Source organism: Ochotona princeps, chromosome 2 (genome assembly GCF_030435755.1).
Source record: "Ochotona princeps isolate mOchPri1 chromosome 2, mOchPri1.hap1, whole genome shotgun sequence".
Taxonomy (NCBI): domain Eukaryota; kingdom Metazoa; phylum Chordata; class Mammalia; order Lagomorpha; family Ochotonidae; genus Ochotona; species Ochotona princeps.
Window position 1 is genome coordinate 115443593 of NC_080833.1, and position 20541 is coordinate 115464133.

The 20541-nt window shown below is 44.0% G+C and overlaps 1 protein-coding gene across 1 annotated transcript in view; it reads left to right on the forward strand.

Annotated features, from left to right (window-relative positions):
- The window catches only part of ATF6 (activating transcription factor 6), a 148849-nt gene that overhangs the window by 26487 nt on the left and 101821 nt on the right, over nucleotides 1-20541 (forward strand). The window contains exons 6-7 of the mRNA XM_058656206.1: nucleotides 4764-4893; nucleotides 6129-6332. Of these exons, the coding sequence (XP_058512189.1) occupies nucleotides 4764-4893; nucleotides 6129-6332 (334 nt within the window). The remainder of the gene's footprint in view (nucleotides 1-4763; nucleotides 4894-6128; nucleotides 6333-20541) is intronic.

The following is a 20541-nucleotide window of genomic DNA, read 5'->3' on the forward strand; positions in this document are numbered from 1 at the left end:
GACCATCGCTTCTATTTTTTTTTCTTCCTGTATCTTGAGGGAGGGTGGGCAGAAGGGGAGAGGACTGCTCCCAGCCTAACTGTATCAGTACCCCAGGGTGTGGGATGGCCACTTGATGTCATCCTACGGTCCCTGACTGGAGCATGTTCTGAGGGTACTGCTTAAGTGGTTTCGATAGTTCAGAGATATTGTTGATTTTGTTGCTCCAGAGTTGAGGAAATCTTTCCAAGGTCCTTTGGCAGACATGCTCTGCCTTAGTCTCCACTCACCCAGATATTTGCTGTCAAAGCTTGGCCAGGAGAGTTGTGCCATTTGTTCTGCCCTCCATGCTCTGCCTTGATACTAGATATCCTTGGCAGACCTTAATGAACTGTCGTGTCTCCCATGTGTATCTGAGCATGCTGTCCTCAGCACAGGCTGCAGCAACCAAGGAGGCTCAATTCTGACACTTGGACTAGTTCACAATTACTAGTTTAAAAATTGCGTGATTCAGACCAAAGGTCCTGTGATTTTCTTTGGATTAGAGTTGTGAAACCAGCTCCAGTTGGGGATTCCAGAAAGAAACCTCATCTGAGGTTACACCAGACCTAACTACTGTGTGTGGGCTAGTATGGGTATCTGACTAAGTTTGTCATCCATATCAGCTTACACTGTAGTCGCCTAGTCGATACTGTGCCCAGCCCATCTCATATGCTGCAGTCCAGACCAACACTGCCCACCATACACTTGGCTCTCATGCACACCAGTGGGAACTACAGCCTAGTCAGAGTGACCCCCCAATAACCTCCACCAGACCCGCCCCCAGCCCCAGTTTTTGCACATGTCCGTATGTATAGCAGACTGGTCTGGTCTGTCCTGAATTCCATTTGGCTCTTGTACACATCCTTGGGTGCTGCAGCATAGATCAGCCCAACCAACCCCACTATTCAGCCCACATTTATGTTGGCAGCTGCCACTGCCTGTCCAGCCAGGCCCACTACCATTTTCCTACTAGGTCCCCTCCCAGCCCTGGATCTTGCACTTTCCAGGTGGTTGTTGTCTAGCCTGATAGAACTTGCGCCCCCAGTCCTGAAGCTTGCCAGCTGATGTTGCAGCAAAGCCCAACCAACCTGCACTTATTCTGGTTCACGCATACACCAGTGTATACAGTTATTTAGCCCAGCCTGGCTCTCCCCTTAAACCAGCTGCCATGCAGACCAGTGGATTTGGTTGCCTTGCCTAGCCTGTTCTGCTCCCAGTCCCAGCTCTCGTGCTCAACAGCAGGAACAGTGGCCCAACAAGGGAGCCCCTGCTGTCTCCCTACTGGGCTTGCGCCCCCTCCACCCAACTGTTATGTGTGTTGGGGGGAGCTGTGGCTCAGTCTGCCATGGTCCATCTCATTTGAAGTTTTGCCAACAGGTGCTGCAGCCTGGCTTTGCCTGAACTGCTCTCATTTCCAGCTCATGCTGGCAGGTGCTGCAGCCTAGCCCAGCCTAGTCCACCTTCAGTTCCAGTCCTAATGTGAACTGGCTGGTGTAGTGGCCCAACCCAGCCTGTCCCACATCCTGTCCCAGTTCTCATGTCTGCCAGTGGGTACTATGAACTAACTGGTCCAGCCCAGCCAGCCCCCAGACTTTACTCATGTATGCTGGCAAATAGTATAACCTGGCCTGGTCTGGGCTGCTCCCAGCCTTGGTTCTTGTGCTCACCAGCAGGAACTGCATCTTAACAGAGGAGTTGAGGGGGTGCTTTCAAACTATGTAAAAATAACCTATTCCTTATCAAACTTTGTTTATTCATTTGTTAATATCAGTATAGACTCACTGTTTTCTGCCCCACTCTATAGGTCTTAATCCATTACTGTTGTTACTTATTCTGGTTCTCTTCTGTCCTGGGTTTGGCCAGTGGGACTCCCTACACACTAGTTCCTGTGTCTTTGAACAGGTTGCCCTTGGGCCCTGACATCCAATATCAGGCTGTCCTGCGGGCTCATGCCCTTGTCACCCTGCTCTGACTCCTCATGCCAGGCTGTACCCCTGGTGAATATCACCCCCAGCTATCCCTTCGGACTCTCACCAGCCTACCTCTCTGAGTTGATGGTAGTTTTATTCTGTTCCATCTAGTTGTGTACATTTTTGTTCATTTTTCTGTTGAATAGTTTTGGCCCTTATTCTCCTTCAGTCTCGTAGGTATTTTATTATGTATTGAGGTTATTAGTCCTTAGTGATGGGAAAAAGTGATACAGGAAAGAATACTTTCTAAGTGGGTTAATACATTTATCATGAGGCTTTATTTTAATATTAAGATTTCTGATCCATTTGATATTACCTGGTATATAATTTTAAAGACAAAATTTATGTTCTTTCTTTTAAAAATATTTATTCAATATTTAATATTTAACAGGGATCTGGATGGGAAGTGGAGCAGCTGGGACTGGTCCCAGGCACATACGGGATGGCAGTCTTACCCTGCCACACTGCACCTTCCCCAGCTCATGTACATTTTTTAGAAAATTACTATGTATTTTGAAATTATTATTGGTAATGTGAATGAAATATTTACTATCTAAATTCTATTTTCTGACTGTTTATACATTTTCATACTCACATTTCTTTCAGTTGACTCTCAGGGTCTTGATGAGAGGTCTGGAATTGGATCCGATTCACGCACTCTGTGATACGGGATGCAGGTGCCTTAAGTGGCAAACACCAAATACTCATCCCTGTTTATTCCTTCCACTTTATTTTCTAGTGTAATCATGTTGGCTAGACTTCCAGGAAAGGCAGGTGTCTGCTTCTTTTATTGACTTTAATGGTAATGTTTTTAATGTCTCATAACTGGCATGTGTTTGGCTGTATAATTATACATATATATTTTGTCAGTATAGAGGAAGTGTTCTTCTATTCCTTGTTTTCTGGAGTTGTTCTCAGAAGTATTTGAATTTTATTCAATGTATCAATTTTAAAACTCAAAGACCATGGAGCTAATAGTCTTTTTTTGTGTCATTGTCTTGTATTCTTTGGTTTCTATCAGATACTTACATATTATGTCGTACACTAGGTAAGGTTCACATCGCTCAGCTGTATATGTAGTAGTTGTTAGGGAAGAATGAAGAAAGCAGTCCTCGCTCTCACCAGTAGGACCGAGAGTGTCTTTTTCTTCTTTGTCAATAGCTCATTTTAATTTTTTCTTTATGATGGATAAAAAAGTTGAAATTTGTCTTTGGCTACCATTTGTATTGCCTTTTCGGTGAAATAACTGTTCTTTTTGGCTGTTTTTGGCAGATGTTTTCTTCCAGTATGTTTTAATTTTGTTTATGACTGCTTTTCTTTGCTAAATGTTTTCGTTGTTTTTCAGATTTGCTTTTCTTCGTTTATGGCTTCTGGATGTTTTTATATAAGAGACCCTACTTCATTCTGAAAGCCAACATACATGCTCTTAAATTGTGTCTTAATAATCTTATAGATTATTTTGAAGCTAATGTGAAGTAGAGGTTATGTCTATTCCATTATCATATATACAGTCTTTTTCCATCTAAAGATAAGCTAATTTTAGCCTGTTAAGTTTTTTCATTCTAGCAAAATGAGATGGATACAAAATCTACTGACTATTGAAGAGTTTTTGAGAATATTGTCAGATATTTCTTTATACTCATCCATTAAATACCCCTCTCACTTAGGTGTTTGTCTTGTTTGCTTATTTGAGAGAGACAGGCGGAAAGAAAGAAAAAGCTTCTGTGTGCTGGTTCAATCCCCACCTGCCTGCACTGTCCAGAGATGGACCAGGGTTGAAGCTGGGAGCCCAGAATGTTCTCCAGGTCTCCCAGCTGGGTCCCAGGGGCCCAACTACTTGAGCCATCACTGCCGTCTCCCACTCTCCTATTAGCAGGAATCCAGAGCCAGGAGCTAGAGCTGGGAATCAAATCCTGATTCCTCAGTGTGGGACATGAAAGACTGAATTAGTCTCTTTTTAAAAAATGTATGTATTTATTTTTATTTATTTGAAAGGCAGACCTATCTTTTCATCCATCCATCCATCCATCCATCCATCCATGCATCTTCCATTTACTGGTTCAATCTTTAGATGCCTGCAACAGCTGGGGCAGTGCCAAAATGGAGCCATGGATCAGAAATTCTATCTACAGAGTGGCAGGAACCGAAGTACTTGACTCATTATATGCTGCCTCCCGGAGTGTGCATTATTAGGAAGCAGCGTAGAACTCTACCCTTTGCATTCAGATTTGGGGTTTGGGCATCCCAGGTGGTGGCTTAACTCACTGCATCGCAGTGCCCACCACTGACAGTTAACTACTAGACTACATGCATATTGTCCATGTTTGTTTTTCTTTTGGAACTTTTGAGACAAAGACAGTGTTAATAAATAGGAAAAGAGTAAACTTATTTTGAGACGCTTTTAAGATTGAGAAAAAGAGATTATTGGGGACAGATGTTGACATCTTTACTGTAGCTGTGTAGTGATGCGTGTTTGGGAACCAAACAAGCTATAAAGGCTGTGGGAGGAAATGTTGAAAATGTAGAAGCAGATCAATGACTATGATCTTTAGTATAAGATGCTGGCATAGATATATTCCACATTTTGGTATTGATGGATGATGCTTATTTGTAATCATTTAGCATTTGGTATATATAGTTTCTCGTGCAACTGTATGACACTTTGCCTTAAAGTATTTTTCTGTTTTTATATGGGTCTGCCTTCTCTTTCTAAGCAATTTCTGCTCAAGGAGTATACTCTTCTGCAATCACTTGTACTATATTTTGTTACAGGAGGAGTTGGATTTGTCTTCTAGTTCCCAGATGTCTCCGCTGTCCTTGTATGGGGAAAGTGGTCACAGTCCCTCCTCAGCAGAGCCACTGAGGGAAGATAAGCCTGTCATTGGTCTTACTACTAAAACTGGTATAACCGCATCTCCTAACTTACGTTATTTTTATTTGAGACTGATCTTGGAGTTCCATTTCTTAGAAGAAAATGCTGGATTAAGCTTATATTTATTAGGCTAGCTTGTTGTTTTTTAAATTAGTAGACCGATTTGCGTGTGTGTGTGTGTGTGTGTGTGTGATGGGTGATTACTGTGAAAGAAGAAGAAGAAGAATTTTCTTTGAAGATTTTTTTGAGAAAAGTTTTATTTGGGCCTAGCACAATGGTTCAGTAGCTAAATCCTTCCCTTGCATGCGCCAGGATCCCACTTGGCCTCTGGTTTGTGTCCCAGCTGCCCCACTTCCCATCCAGCTCCCTGTTTGTGGTCTAGGAAAGCAGTTGAGGACGGCCCAAAGCCTTGGGACCCTGCACCTGTGTGGGAGACATGGAAGAAGCTCCTGGCTCCTAGCTTTGGATTGGTCAGCTCTGGCTGCTGTGGCCACTTGGAGTGTGAATCAGCAGATCCAAGATCTCTGTCTTTCCTTTCTGTAAATCTGCCTTTCCAATAAAAAGAAATAAATCTTAAAAAGAAGAAAATATTTATTTGAAAGGCAGAGTGACAGAAAAAGGGAGATAAAGAGATCTTCCATCACTGGTTCACTTTCACGATGGTTTCAATGGCCACAGTTGAGCCTGGCCAGGGTTGGCTCAGGCTGTGATACCGCATTCTGGTCTCTCATATGAATGACAGGGGCTCAGTGGGGCTATCTTCCACTGCTTTCCCAGGTGCATTAGCAGGGAGCTGGATTGGAAGCAGAGTGTCTGGGACTTCAGCCAGTACTCTGATACACGATTCTGATGATGCAGGCTGTTGGTTAGCCTATTTTTCCAAAATGCCAGCCTTATAAGAGAAAATTTAAAATGGAGCGATTTTAAGATGTAACTTAAAGATATTATATGTGAAGGCCATTTACCTTAATGTTGGTTTCATAATTAATTTCCAAGCTTCATTGAGTGGCTGTAGCTATCATCATTTGTCAGTTCTTATGTCCCCTTTCTAAGACAGCAGCTTGGCCAGAAAGGAAGGTCCCAGGTTAAGGATTTTTCCTTAGTCCATCTGGATTTTGAGTTGCTGTTTCTGAACTTTGATTAAAGATGGTTACTCAGAAGATAATGTACAGGCAAAATGTGAGACATGATCTGTTTTCTAGATTTTCTAGAGCTTGCTTAACTAATTTTAGATTGATTTGTGGTTGGTTTATTTTTCTCTCTAGAAAATGGACTGACTCCAAAGAAAAAAATTCAGATGAATTCAAAACCTTCAATTCAGCCCAAGCCTTTAATCCTTCCAGCAGCACCCAAGACTCAAACCAACTCCAGTGTTTCAGCGAAAACCATCATTATCCAGACACTACCAACACTTATGCCACTGGCAAAGCAGCAACCAATTATCAGCATACAACCTGCTCCCACGAAAGGTACTTGGCAGATATGAGGTGGTGTTTGTTTATCAGAAGGGCAGTAAGGCTTGTGCCATATGACTTGTTTTAATTCAGGTGTTATTTTGAGCAGGTAGAATAGTCAGGACTTCTCTTTGGTTCTGGGAATATCAGGGATGAGTAGTAGCTATGTGGCTCCTGTCCTGACTGGGAGATAGCCCTCCAGATCAGCTATAGCTGATACTTCTTTTTATCTTACAGTTAGAGTTATAAAAACACTCATTTTGGACTTTTGTTTTTATATGACTTTGATGAGGCAGGAAGTCTGGGAAGCATTCTTGATTCTGTATTATTCTGTTTGTATTATTGATTTTTAAATTTTTTTTAAAAGGCTTTATTTATTTTTATTGAAAGTCATATTTACAGAAAGAAAGAGAGAAAGATCTTCCATGTGCTGGTTCATTTCCCAAGTGACTGCTACGGCTAGAGCTAAGCCAGTCTGAAGCCAGGAGCTAGGAGCCTCTTCTGGGTCTTCCACGTGTGTGCAGGGTCCCAAGGCATAGAGCAGTTCTCGACTGCTTTCCCAGACCACAGACAGAGACCAGGAAGGAAAATGGAGCAGCTGGGATATGAACTGGCACTTAAGTGGGATCCTGGCACATGCAAGGCAAGGACTTTAGCCGCTAAGCTACAGTGCTGGGCCCTCAAATATGTTTTTAAGGAATGTTAGTATTAGAAGTAATAAAATCTATTTCAGGTAAAATAGGTATGTTTTATTAAAGAATTGAGCCAGGTTCTTAATCTCTGAGGAGTCCACATGATTTAATATAGCTGATATTGAGCTGGACATTAGGTAGCTTGAAGTGGATCTTCTACTAGATAAGAATTTGTGATTCTGTATCTCAGCCACTAGAGGGCGTCCCATGCTTGTTATTCTACAAGAAATTTAGGTTAGGATTAAAATTCAAACTTGGAGACTTGGCGTATCATGGGACTCCTTGCAGATGGTAATCTCTTAGGTTGGATAGTCATCATCATGTTCATACTGATAATGTGTCACATGATACAAAAAGAATGTGTGCAGCTTTCTCTTCTTGCTTAGCTCACTGGCACTGCGTAGGACAAGGTGCTAATGAGGCCTGGGCCATAAATGAACACCAGTGTCACGGTTGCTTTTATGGGTATATTTGCAGTAACTTTTATGGGTATATTTGCAGTAACTTTTTAATTTCCTGGTACTTTGCTAGCTTTTTTTTTCCTATTGTGTGTCCATCAGTAGTTGATGAAAAGAAAAGCTAGAAGATTAAAGGGATAAAATCAGGAAAAATTGCACTCCATCCATCAGGCCTTACCAACAGAATAGATGGAAACATACCTTCCCTCTCAGCATAATATCAAAAGAGCTGCATTTGCAATATAAAAAAAATAGGAGTCTTCTTGAAAGTTCTTGCATGTTCTATAAATGAACGTACGAATGTAAAGGACTCATGAAAACCTTGAAGGTGTGGTGAAAGGTTAGTGGCTGTTGATATGTGGACTTTTCTAGGAATAGCCTCCTTAGCTTTCTTTTTCTCAATTTTAATTTTATTTTTAATATGATTTTCATAGTTGAGAGGGATACACGCCCATGTTGGCCTCTGATTAGGGTGGGGAAGGTTGAGGTCTGGAGGAAGGAGGGATAAATGTTTCTATTTTTATTTATTTTTTCTTTTTCTCCTGCATCTCAGTGATGGGAAAGGGTCAGCCACTCCCTGCTGACAAATTACATCAGCCCCTGGGGTTGGGAGCGGTCCTTTGATAATGCCTTAGAGACCCTGATGTGGGGAGGAGTATTCTGAGGGTTTAACTTGAGTGGTTTTGATAGTTCTGACACATTGTCACTTATGTTGCTCCAGGCTTGAGAAAATCTTTCAAAGGTCTTTTGGTTGACAGAGGTCACCTTAGCCGCAGACCCAGATACTGTCTGCAAAGCTTGGCCAGGAGAGTTGTCCAACCTGTTCATTCCATCCTCTGCTGAGGTACTCGACATCCACTGCTGGCCTAGATGAATTGACTGTCATGTCCTCTTTGAGCATCTGTGTATGCTTTCCATTACACTTCTTCATTTTTAAAGTTTTTTTTAAAGATTTATTTATTTTTATTACAAAGTCAGATATACAGAGAGGAGGAGAGACAGAGAGGAAGATCTTCCATCCAATGATTCACTCCCCAAGTGAGCCGCAATGGCTGGTGCTGCGCCGATCCGAAGCCGGGATCCAGGAACCTCTTCTAGGTCTCCCACGTGGGTGCAGGGTCCCAAAGCATTGGGCTGTCCTTGACTGCTTTCCCAGGCCACAAGCAGGGAGCTGGATGGGAAGTGGAGCTGCTGGGATTAGAACCGGCACCCATATAGGATCCCGGTGCGTTCAAGGCGAGGACTTTAGCTGCTAGGCCACGCTGCCAGGCCCTCCATTACATTTCCATCAGCAGCTGAGGAGGCCTGGTCCCAATATGGGTACTCCAACATTGGACAACATACCATGATTTTTCCCTGTGGCTGCATCTGAGTCCAGTGGTCTAATTAGGGAATATCCCAAAACACTTTGCCTGGGGTGACTTCAGACCTGACTCTTGTATTTACCGGCTAGTTCAGGGTCAGGTTCAGTCCATCACCTGCACTAGTCTATGAACATACCTGTGGATGCAGCTGCCTGGGCAGTTCAATCCCTCAGCCCCATCTCTTATATGAACTGACAGGTTCTGCAGCCTAGCCAAACCCAGCCTGCCATGAATCAGCCCTTATGCACACCAGTAGGTGCTGTAGTCTAGTTGGGGAAACCCCCAATAACCCAGCCAAGGCCTACCCCCCACCCTGAGTTTTGCATGTGTTGGCATGCACTGCACTCTAGCTCAGCACATCCTGCATCCAGTCTGGCTCATGTACACACCCATGGGTGCTCTACCCAACCCACCCCTAGATTCGGCACACTTCCTGATTCTTGGAAGTCCCCCTAAAGTCATTCCTCACCTGCAAGTACAGTAGCCTGTTCCTTGAACTCCCCCAAGTCCCTTTCCCCGAGCAATCTAGACCCTGGTGGCGACTTCCCCAGACTCCTTAGCTGTCATCAGGATTGCAGAAGGATTTGTGTCTCCCTAAAGGCTAAAATTTAGAAGAACCTTATTTTAGTTCTCATAAGTAATTAAAAACACAACTATACAAAGTACAAGTCTGACGTTAGAATGACTAGTGTGTGAAGTGGGCTGTATTCCTGAGAATACGCTGCTTTCATACTGGCTGAATGACTGAAGAGCTTGCCTGTTACAAGAAGACAAACTGTTCCTTTCTGAGCAGTTTATCGGTTTCAGAAACGCGAATCACACAATAGTTAGCACTTCAATGTCTTTGCGTGATCTGAAGACTGCACTGATTGTTTTTGAGCATGTGCTAATATGTGGCACTGAGTCTTGTCTGTTTTATAGCGAAGCCTAGAGAGAAGGTATTGTAACAGATTTGTGTATGTCTTCCATTTATTTGAGGATGGGGAGTGAGGAAGAAGGGAATACAGACAAAGCCTCTTATAATTAATTGATGCCAGTAATAGTACTATTTGACTACTGAAAAAAAATATTTCTTACGGGATTAAGTTCAGATTCTCTAAGTCAGAATTTTATAACCTTTATAAAGTGTTCTAAATTTATGATGTAACTTTTCCATTCTAATTTTTTGTAACATTTATGCTTTTAAAGATTTATTAAGTTTTATTTGAAAGGTACATTTTACTTAGAGAGCAGGAGAGATAAAGAAAGCCTGCTACTGAAATGTAGACTCAGTGGTTTTTGCTGATGATTGAATGTGTGTTAGGAGAGCAGTACTGCAGTCGTAGGCTTAGCATCTGATAACAGGATGCTCACCAAGAGGGAAGACACTGGGGCAAGCACAACCCAGGGGTGAATCAGGAGCATGGCTCAGCAGGTGTGTGTTTGTTTATGCGTTTTCGATTCCTTTATTTGTATTTGAGAGGTAGATTTACAGAGAGAGAGGAGAAACAGAGATCTTCCATCCACTGGTTCACTCTCCGAATGGCAGCAGCTGCCAGAACTGGGTTGGTCCAAAGCCAGGAGCCAGAAGCTGTTTTTTTTTTTTTTTTTCAGGTTTACCATGTAGGTGCAAGGGCCCAAGAACTTGGGTGTTCCTCTGCTGCTTTCCCAGGCCACTAGCAGAGAGCTGGGTGGGAAGTGGAGCAGCTGGGACACAAACCTGTTCCCACTTGGGATGCTGGTGATATAGGTCAGCGGGTTAGCATGCTGTGCTACCATACCAGCCCCTATCCCAAGTAATTTTTATTTTTATTTTTTTTCCTTTAACTTTATTTTTGATGAGGTTTAAATAGTTGATCAAGGTGGGAAGGATTGAGGGTAGGGAAAATTAGGTGTGATCATTGTTTCCAAATTTTCTACTTCCTTCTGTTTCTGAGGGAAGGGAGGAGATAAGGGGTTGAACCATGCCCAGCCTCCCAATCCCTGGTACCTGGGAATGGGGAAAGGCCATCCAGTATCAACCCAGGGTCCCGATGTAGTACACCATTCAGGGGTTCTGCCCAGGTGGTTTTGATAGTTCTGAGCTGCTTTGGAATTTTGGCTGGCATAGTCAACCTTACAGTTTGCATTCACCCAGATTTTTGCTGTCATTGTTTGGCTGGGATAGTTGTCCAATTTGTTCTGTTCTCCTTCCTCTGCTATGGTACCAGGTGTCCTCTGCAGGCCCCAGTGGGCTGTGATATCCTCCATGTGCATCAGGGCCTGCCATCCACTGGTCCATCTTTTCTGCTGAGGAGGACCAGTTCTTGCAGGTAGACTCAAGGGCCCAGACCAGGTGACGTGACCCTGCCAGACCCAACACCCACCATGCAGGTGGCCCAAGGATCTGAGCCAGGAGACCTGGGCCCCACCAGACTCCCTGCCCTCGGGGCTCATGGACCTGGCACCAACACACAGGCAGACCCAAGGACCCGGACAAGGTGACCAAGTGAATTTTTAAAAACATTTATTTGAGAAAGGGAGACAGAGTAAGTTTCCATCTGCTGTGTCACTCTCCAGATGATCACAGTGGCTGGAGCTGAAGCTGGGAGTGAGGAACTCAATGCAGGTCTCCCATCTGAAGTGTGGCAGGATCCCAGTTACTTGAGCTTTTACCCCAGCCTCCCAGGGTCTGCCTCAGGAAGAGCTGAAGACTATAGCTGCAGCAGAGCATTGAACTAAGGCAGTCTAAGATTGAATGCAAATGTTTTAACTGATATGTTAATCACTGAGGCAAATACCCAACTCTGCCTAACTAATCTGATATTGTTCATTCATTCTTTTTTCCCCTAGATTTTTTTGCTCACACTGTTTTTCTACCCAGGGACAACATCTGGCCACTTCTGTATCTGAGTTCTGTATGTCCTTGAAAACGATTGCAAGTAGTATAGGTGTGAGATGATGAATGCCAAGAATATGGTAAAAATGGGGAACCAGAATGGATAGCAACAATGCTATAAAAATATAAACTCATAGGATTTAGTAATTGGGTGGCGTGAAAAGGGGATGAAAGAAGAGTTTTTTTTTTTTATTCTTGGCTATTTATTTATTTTAGATTTATTCATTTTTATTACAGCCAGATATACACAGAGGAGGAGAGACAGAGAGGAAGATCTTCCATCCGATGATTCACTCCCCAAGTGAGCCGCAACGGGCCGGTACGCGCCGATCCGAAGCCAGGAGCCAGGAACCTCTTCCGGGTCTCCCATGCGGCTGCAGGGTCCCAAAGCTTTGGGCCGTCCTCGACTGCTTTCCCAGGCCACAAGCAGGGAGCTGTCGGGAAGTGGAGCTGCCGGGATTAGAACCGGCATCCATATGGGATCCCAGCATGTTCAAGGCGAGGACTTTAGCTGCTAGGCCACGCTGCCAGGCCCTGTTTTTTTTTTTTTTTTTTTTTAAGAAGAAGATATGTGGTATGACTTCTGTATTTTTGTCTTGGGCTTTTTGGGTTGATGGTGGTGTAAATGATTGAAATGGATGAGGGAGATAAATTCATTTGTCCCAGATCATTTATTAAGAAAGTAGAAGCAGAACTTCAGCCCCTGTGTTCTGGCTCAGAGTCTGTATAATTCATCACTGTACATACTGCCTCTGAAAGAATGATGAAATGTGGTCCCGTTCTCAAACATTGGTTTTAATTTAGGGGTTACATTTACATAACCAGTTGTGTAACAGTCACTGTGAGAACTAGTGAATAAATAATGCATGCAGTGCCCTTATGGAAGCAATTATTATTATAAAGAAATGGGGATTAATAATAATAAATGGCATTTAAGCTTTTGCAGTGTGCCACTCTTCCATATGTTTAGGTACATGATCTTATTTAATCCTTATATAAACTCTGTGAGGATAGATGTTAGTATTTCCTTTTTAAAAAACATTTGCTTACTTATTTGAAATGCAGAGTTATCGAGACAGAGTGTAGGGAAGAGAGGGAGAGTGAGAGAGAGAGAGACGAGGAGAGCGCTGTGAACTGGCCATGCTGAAGCAATAGCTTGGCACTCCATCTAGATGCCCCACATGGGTGGCAGGAGCCTAGGCACTTGGGCTGTTTGTAACTGCTTTCCCAGCAGGGAGCAAGATGGAGGAGCAAGGATTCTAACCTGCATTCAAATGATGGAACGCTGGGGTCACAGGTGGCTTAACTGGCTGCACCGCGGCACTAATCCTTATCTCCATGTCATAGATGGGAGAAGAAGGCAAAGAGAAATTGTTTGCCCAGAGCCATACAACTATGCTAGTTTAAACAAAGTAAGCATCCAATAAATGTTTGATACATGGTTTTGAAATCTTGAAGTTGAAAAGAAAGAAGTGTCAGAACCAGTGAGTCATACATAGTCTATAGTCTGCAGCATCGAGTCCAGCTGTGACCCATTAAGGGGGATTTGCTTGTGATGCCAAGGAGAATTTTGAGCATGCTGAAGTGGATAAACAGCCTATTGGCATGTTCCTTTTATCTGTTTCCATCCTGAGAACAGTAGTCATCATGCTCAGCTGCCTTTGCGTTGTAGTTTGTGGTCTGATCCTTTAGCAGGTCACCGTGAAGGATTTTTATTCCTTTACTTGAATACATTATAATAAAAATCTAGTTGTTGCCTCCATTCTTTCTTGAACCTGAATGTGCCTGAAATATTTAGAGACTCCTTGATTCAGATGCAAACTAATTTGAGGATAGTTGGGGGCTCGGAGATGAAAGGGCTGAATGCACAGTATACAGAAAATGGAGGCGGCCGTGGCCCCCAGCACTCAAACTACATTTGGTACACAGACCTTGCGTTGGCATTTCTCCATTTCCTTCTCTCTCTGTATTCTGGATCCCTCAGAGATGGTGGTGACTAGAAAGTACAGTATCAAATATGTTTCTTAATTCATGTTAAATATTACATAGCCATCTATATGTGTTATATGTCAATGCTTTAAGTCTGGGGCTAGAATAAGGATTCATTCTTTGAAGAGATTATTCTTTTTTTTTTTTTTTTACAGATTTATTTATTTTTATTGAAAAGTTAGATATACAGAGAGGAGAAGAGGCAGAGAGAAAGATCTTCCATGTAGTGTTTCACTCCCCAAGTTAGCCGTAACAGCCAGTGCTGTGCTGATCCACAGCCAGGAGCCAAGAACCTCCTTCAAGTCTCCCACATGGGTGCAAGGTCCCAACCCATCCTTGACTGCTTTCCCAGGCCACAAGCAGGGAGCTGGATGGGAAGAGGAGCTGCTTGGATTAGAACCAGCACCCATATGGGATCCTCGCACATTCAATGCGAGGACTTTAGCCACTAGGCCACCGCGGCAGGCCCAGGACTATTCTTTATGTTTACCACATCCTGTGTTTTATTTGAAATAGTTCCAAGTTTATTGCACAGTGCTTCATTTTGGTGGACATTTAATCATATATATTTGTTAAACTCAGAGAATGTAGATAGTTACTTCTTGTAATGCTCTTCCAAAAGTCTTGGTGTTAATCAGAGCTTCTCGGTGTGGGTCTCAGGACAGGGCGTCTCATGCTTGGATCCCAGACGCCAGACACCATGTGCACGTGGTGAGCTGTCCCTGGACCTGCCTGGGCTCCAGGGGCTGCTCCCTTCGGAGTGAGTACACTGAGGGGGGAAGTCTCCGTGACTGGGCAGGTCCAGGGTCCACCCGCTGCCCTCATTGCGTGGTGAATGGGAATTGGGGAGGGGCACGACCTTGGACCTGGGAGTTTAAACTTCCAGCAGCCTCCTGGCTGCTGGTGGGTCTCAGGAAGGGGCATCTCATGCCTGGATCCCAGACGCCAGCCACCACGTGCATGTGGTGAGCTGTCCCGAGTTGGCCAGTTCGCCATTTGGTGCCAGGCTCCGCCTGCTGGCCTCCCGGCTGGGCAACTCTGGGGTTTTGGTTCTTTGAATCGCTGCTTAGGTAGCTCCAGGTTGAACCCACTGAGCTTCTAGGACGTGAATCAGTCATAAAGATTCCCAATGACAGTAACTCTTCCTTTGAAAAACTTGTAATCACTGAACAATGCTGAACACTAAATACCAGTCCATGCAAAAGCTATGGCTTGGGGCTTGTCCAGCAGAATCATATCCTGTTACCTGACATGATAATGGATCAGGAGAAGGGTCACATTAAGCAGGGCCATTACATTAACTAGCACTTGAGAACCATATCCAGCCGTAGATTCTGTGAGGGATGTGTGGGCCAAACCCTGTGGAAATTCTAGCCCCACTGGTTAGCTCGAGGGTTGGGGTCGTGATGGACTAAGCTAGGTGTGATCAAGGAGCCTGCCATCAATCACAGGTAAAGGAACCCGCAACAGTCTGGACTGGTCAAGGCAGCAGCACCCAAATGTGCATCCTGAATAGGTTGTGGGGTAGGCCGGGCTGCAATGTTCACCAACTCATACAAGGCCAAATGGAAGGCCAGACTACACCGAGCACTGATCTAAACCCAATGGCATGTATGAGAACTGGGTCTGGGAGTGGATTAAGTGGAGGATCTTGGGAAACTCCTTTGGCGAGTCATAGCTCCCGCTGGTGAACATGTGGTCCAGACCTTGGGGTCGGACAAGCTGGGCAAAGTAACTCCAACAGCTGGCTAATGTGTCAATTGGTAATGGAACAGGGTGGACCGGGCAGGACTGAGCAAACCTTAGCACACAAGCGAAACTAGAGACCAGGACGGAGCACAGGTCATGCCAAGCTAGGCTCTTGCACCTACTGGTCTGCATGAGCCAGGAGCACTAAGCCACAGTGTCTAAGGCAGAGTTTGGGACAGGTGAGGGGCTGAGCCAAGCTGAGTCACAGCAACCACTGGCATGCACGTGATCTATGGCTGGGAACAGGCCCAGTAGGGGACAACTCTAGCTGGGTTGAGGTTCCCACCAAGGGGCATGTGGCCTGGAATGGGCACTGCGTTCTGATCAGGAAACGGTTGTAGTCTCCCTTGGCACAAGTGTGGACTGGGATTGGATGCACCGAGCCCGGCCAGACTCCAACACCCTCTGGTGTCCTGGAGGACCAGGGTAGATGTGGGATGGACTAGGCAAGGTCTCAACCCCTACTGAGCCATGTGTGAGCCATATGTGGGTATGGACGAGCCATGGCTGGGCTGAAACATCCAACAGCAAGGACCAGTTTGGTTGAAGGCCAGTCAGGAAAAGCCACTGTTCCTGCTAGGACAGGAGGTGAACTGAGTAGGGCTGGCTCATGGACCCACTGGTATGCGCAAAATCTGGCATTGGGAGAGGTTCTGATGGAGGAGCCTGGGCAACTCCTCTGTCAGGACACAGACCTGGCAGGTGAGTGCAAGAAACATGATAGGAAACAGCCCAGAACAAGACATGGAAAGTTTCCCACTGGCATACATTTGGCATGGGTCGGGGGAAGACCAGGCTGAATCAGTTCATGTTATCCACTGGCTAATGCAAGCACCAGAACATGTGGGTCGAGCCAGGTTCAGTCGCAACAAAAACTAGCGCATAATACGGAATGCCAAGGTGAGGTTGCCTGTGCCAGATGTGACTGCAGCACCCAACCAGCACGCGTGAGAACCAGGAAGGGAGGGGGCAGAGCCGGCAGGGGGAATAAAGAGTGGTTCCCTTGCTGGACAGCTACTCCCACTGGAGAGTGTGAGCTGGGATGTGGGCAGACCAGACTGGGCAGGGCTACAACACCTGTGGGCCTCATGTGGACCAGATCAGAGAAGAGCCAGTCTGGGCTGATTGTTCCTACTGGTGCAAACAAAATTAGAGTGGGTGAATGGTGTTTGGGCTTAGCCACAGCATCAGCTGGCAGAAGCTGGCACTGGGGTCTAATTCTGTCAAGTCAAACCACAGAACTAGCTGGAGAGTGCATAATCCGGGAGTGGGAGAGGCCTGGGAGGGAAATAGTGGGCTCCTCCCTCTTGGGTTACCACTTCCACGGGAGGGCACAAAAACTAGGACAGGGGCTGGGGTGGCTAAACAGATACCCAACAGCATCTGTGTGGGCTGCATAGTGGAGCTGGTTAGATGGAACAAAGCCTTAATACCCATTGTCATGTACAAGAGCTGAATGGGGTGTGGGACAGACTGGACTACTGCTACACATACTGGCAAACCAGAGTAGGGAGCGGGCCTGGTGGGGGTTATTGTGGGTCGCTCCAACTAGGCTGCAGCTCCCACTGGTTTATGCGAGGACTGGGTATGTGCTGGGCAGAACCAGGCTGGATTGCAACACCCATTGGTTCCAGTGGAAGTTGGGGCTGATAACAAAACCAACCCAGCGATCACAACCACCAGCTGATCAGGGCCATGGAATGTGCCGGGCCCTGTCCTTGCTAGTACATACAAGAATCTGGTCTGAGAACACCTCAGACAAAGTTTATTTGGAGATCACCCCAATCGAAATGCTGGACTCAGAAATTTAACCAAGAAAAGACAGAGGACAGAACAGGTCAATCAACCATCTCAGCTATAAGTTGGCAGAGAAATATGGGGCAAACGGAGACTCTATGATGGACAATGTCAATCAGTGGATTCTTCAGCGACCTCATCGTGCTTGGAGTGGCAAGATTGGCAGCGATTCATAATTGGTGAACCATCAAAACCACTTGAGCAAGAACCTTGGAGCATGCCCTACATCCTGGTCCTTGGAGGGTGGGAAATTGTGTGGGCCTTCTCCCTTAATATTCCCCCTTTAAACATGAAGGAAACAATATGGAAATAATAGTCTTACCCACTTTCCTATAGTCCTTGAACCTTTTTTACCCTCATTAACTATGTAAAGATTGTCAGAAATATAATATAAAAAAAACCAGAGCTTCTCTGTCTGTAGCATAATGTTCAGCCTGCACGCTATATAAGGCTCACAGAATCATTTGGTTTGATTCTGCCAAGGCAGTTGTAGGCAAGACTTGATATTAAATAAACCTATGGCAGGCCAGTCTTTAAGTTAGTAATTTTGTATGCATGCTGTATGTATAAATGTTCAGATGGTCTTTGGCAGAATGTAAAAGGTTTCCCACACCTGCTGTATAGACCATTTACCCTGGGGAAAAGGTGATGGAAGTTGTAGCCTTGTGGCATTTTTTAAGTTATCTGCAAATCCAAATTAGCATTTTATGTTAACCAAATAAATAGTTTGTGTTCTTTTTAAAAATGTATTTAGTTGAAGGGAAGAGTCTCAGTCTATCACGCACACACACAGACACAGACACACACACACACACACACACACACACACACAGAGGTAGGGAAAGGGTCAGGGGAAGAGAGAGATCTTCGATTTGCTGATTCATGCCTCAAGTGACTGAAATAGCCAGGTCCATAGGCTAGGAAATTTCTCCTAGTCTCCCACATAGGTGGCAGGGCTGAAAGTCTTGAATCAGGATTGTCCACTGCCTTTGCATGTATGTTAACAGGAAGTTGGGGTAGAAGCAGAGCAGCCAGAATTCAGATTGACAACCTATTGGATGCTAGTGTCTCAAAAAAGCAGGTTAACCTGCTACACTCCAAGCTGCCCCCCAAACCACCCCCTAAATCAGTAATAAATTCTTCATAACTTTCTCATCATGTATTTTCTCAGCCTACAGAAATTGTAGGGATAACCATGATTGTTTTGGATGGCCATGGGAGTTTCAGTATTAAGGATGATAATTCAGAGTTGCGAACACTTAAGTTTTTGTATTATGATGAGTATGTGTATTCTTCATGCCTACTTGACCATAGTTTCTTATTAAGTATTATTAAAAAAACAAATTCTTGGGTCCAGCGGCGTGGCCTAGCAGCTAAAGTCCTCACCTTGAACGCACCGGGATCCCATATGGGCGCCGGTTCTAATCCCGGCAGCTACACTTCCCATCCAGCTCCCTGCTTGTGGCCTGGGAAAGCAGTCGAGGACGGCCCAAGGCTTTGGGTCTCTGCACCCGTGTGGGAGACCTGGAGGAAGTTCCTGTCTCCTGGCTTCGGATCGGCGCAGCACTGGCCATTGCGGTCACTTGGGGAGTGAATCATTGGACGGAAGATCTTCCTCTCTATCTCTTCTCTTCTCTGTATATCTGACTTTGTAATAAAAATAAATATATCTTTAAAAAAAACCAAATTCTTGATCTTATATTGTATTAGTTTTATCTGCACATTTGGCCTAAGCATGTTCATATCTGTTCATGAGTAATTTCCCCATTTTTTAATGTTTTTATTTTGTAAAAGAAAGTTAGTTCAAGGAAAATCAGCAATGTTTAATATTTATCCCAGGTAAATTATACAATTTATGATTATACCAAGTCTATGACTTTATGTTTAGATGTTTAATCTTACTAACTTACTATTTTATCTCAGATTAAGTGCCATTAGTTGAGTTCTGCTGCTTTGTGTGCTTTTTGAGGCCGTCTGAAACAGAGTTTGATTGTATAAAATGTGATCTTTTTTTAGCCAAGACAGATGTTCCTGAAAAACAGGTGTTCCAAAGTGTTATTTTGATTTTGAGTTTTCCCTGATCCTTTGAAATACTGAGCTGAAAGTTTTAGTGGGTCATATTAAACTGTCTGAAAATGTAATACTTTTTTTTTCTTAAATAAGAATTACAAATTTATGTGGCGCTTTAGTTACTGGTGACTGTAGTGTCTTTATTTGGCTAAATAGTCCTAAACAGATGTGGATATTATGCAAGACTTTCAGCACCTTATAAAATTGACTAGCTCTAAAAGAAAAAACTTAGCAAACAAGTAAAATTGATTGGTACTATGAGTTGTACAAGTCTTTGCTAGGTTAATGATACTGATTCTCTATTAGCTTAAGTTAATTGATAAATGTATGAGCTGAGGAGTGATTTGGAGACCACCTGTTTTTTTTTTTTTCCACCTTTGGTGGGGAGTCTGGTATTATTTACAGAGCTCTTTAAATTACAGATCTACAGTTACTGAACTTGTTAGCTAATCATCTATCTCAAATGATTTCGTGTGTGTGTTTGTGTTTGAACTCTTACTTTTCCAGTGTTCCTAAGTCTCTATTCGTACAGATTAGTATTATGTGTATTTGTAAATTCTACTAATTTGAGATATGTAGTTTTTTGTGTTGAGTAGAAAAAAAATTGCTTTTTTAGAATATGAAAAAAAATCCCTTTGGTACTCATTTCAGAAGTTAATACTTAAAGAAATTTGTATGTAGAAGTATCTTTGATAAGATGGTAATATGTTGATGTTTTTTGAAAATCTTAAAAATATGTATTCATTTATTTGAGATAGTAATATATTGTTAATAGCAACTCAACAGGAATGAGTTTAATTGGTTTCATTAATAGCACAACAAAGTTATCAAGAGTTAATGCTGCTGTTTATTTTAAAGATGTTTGTTTATTTGAAAGTTAGAGATAGAGGGACACACACACACATATACACACACACATTCACAAAGGGGCAGGTTGCTGGGAGAGATGTCTTTTTGGTGTGCCTATTTATGAGTGGCTGCAATAGCTGAAGCTGGGTAAGGCTGAGCCTGTGAGCCTGGACCTTGTTCTTAGGCCATCTTCCTTTGGCCTCCCAGACACATTACCACCCCTGCTGGACTGGAAGTGGAGCAGGCAGGACTCAAACCAGCGCTTACATGGGATGCCAGCATCCAAGGCAACTGCCCTAGCTTACTGCTCCCCAGTGCTGAACTCTATCTTGCTCTATTTGGTGATGTGATTCTTCGGTGTTGCTCTTACCTGTTAAATCTGCAGATGAGACCTCAATG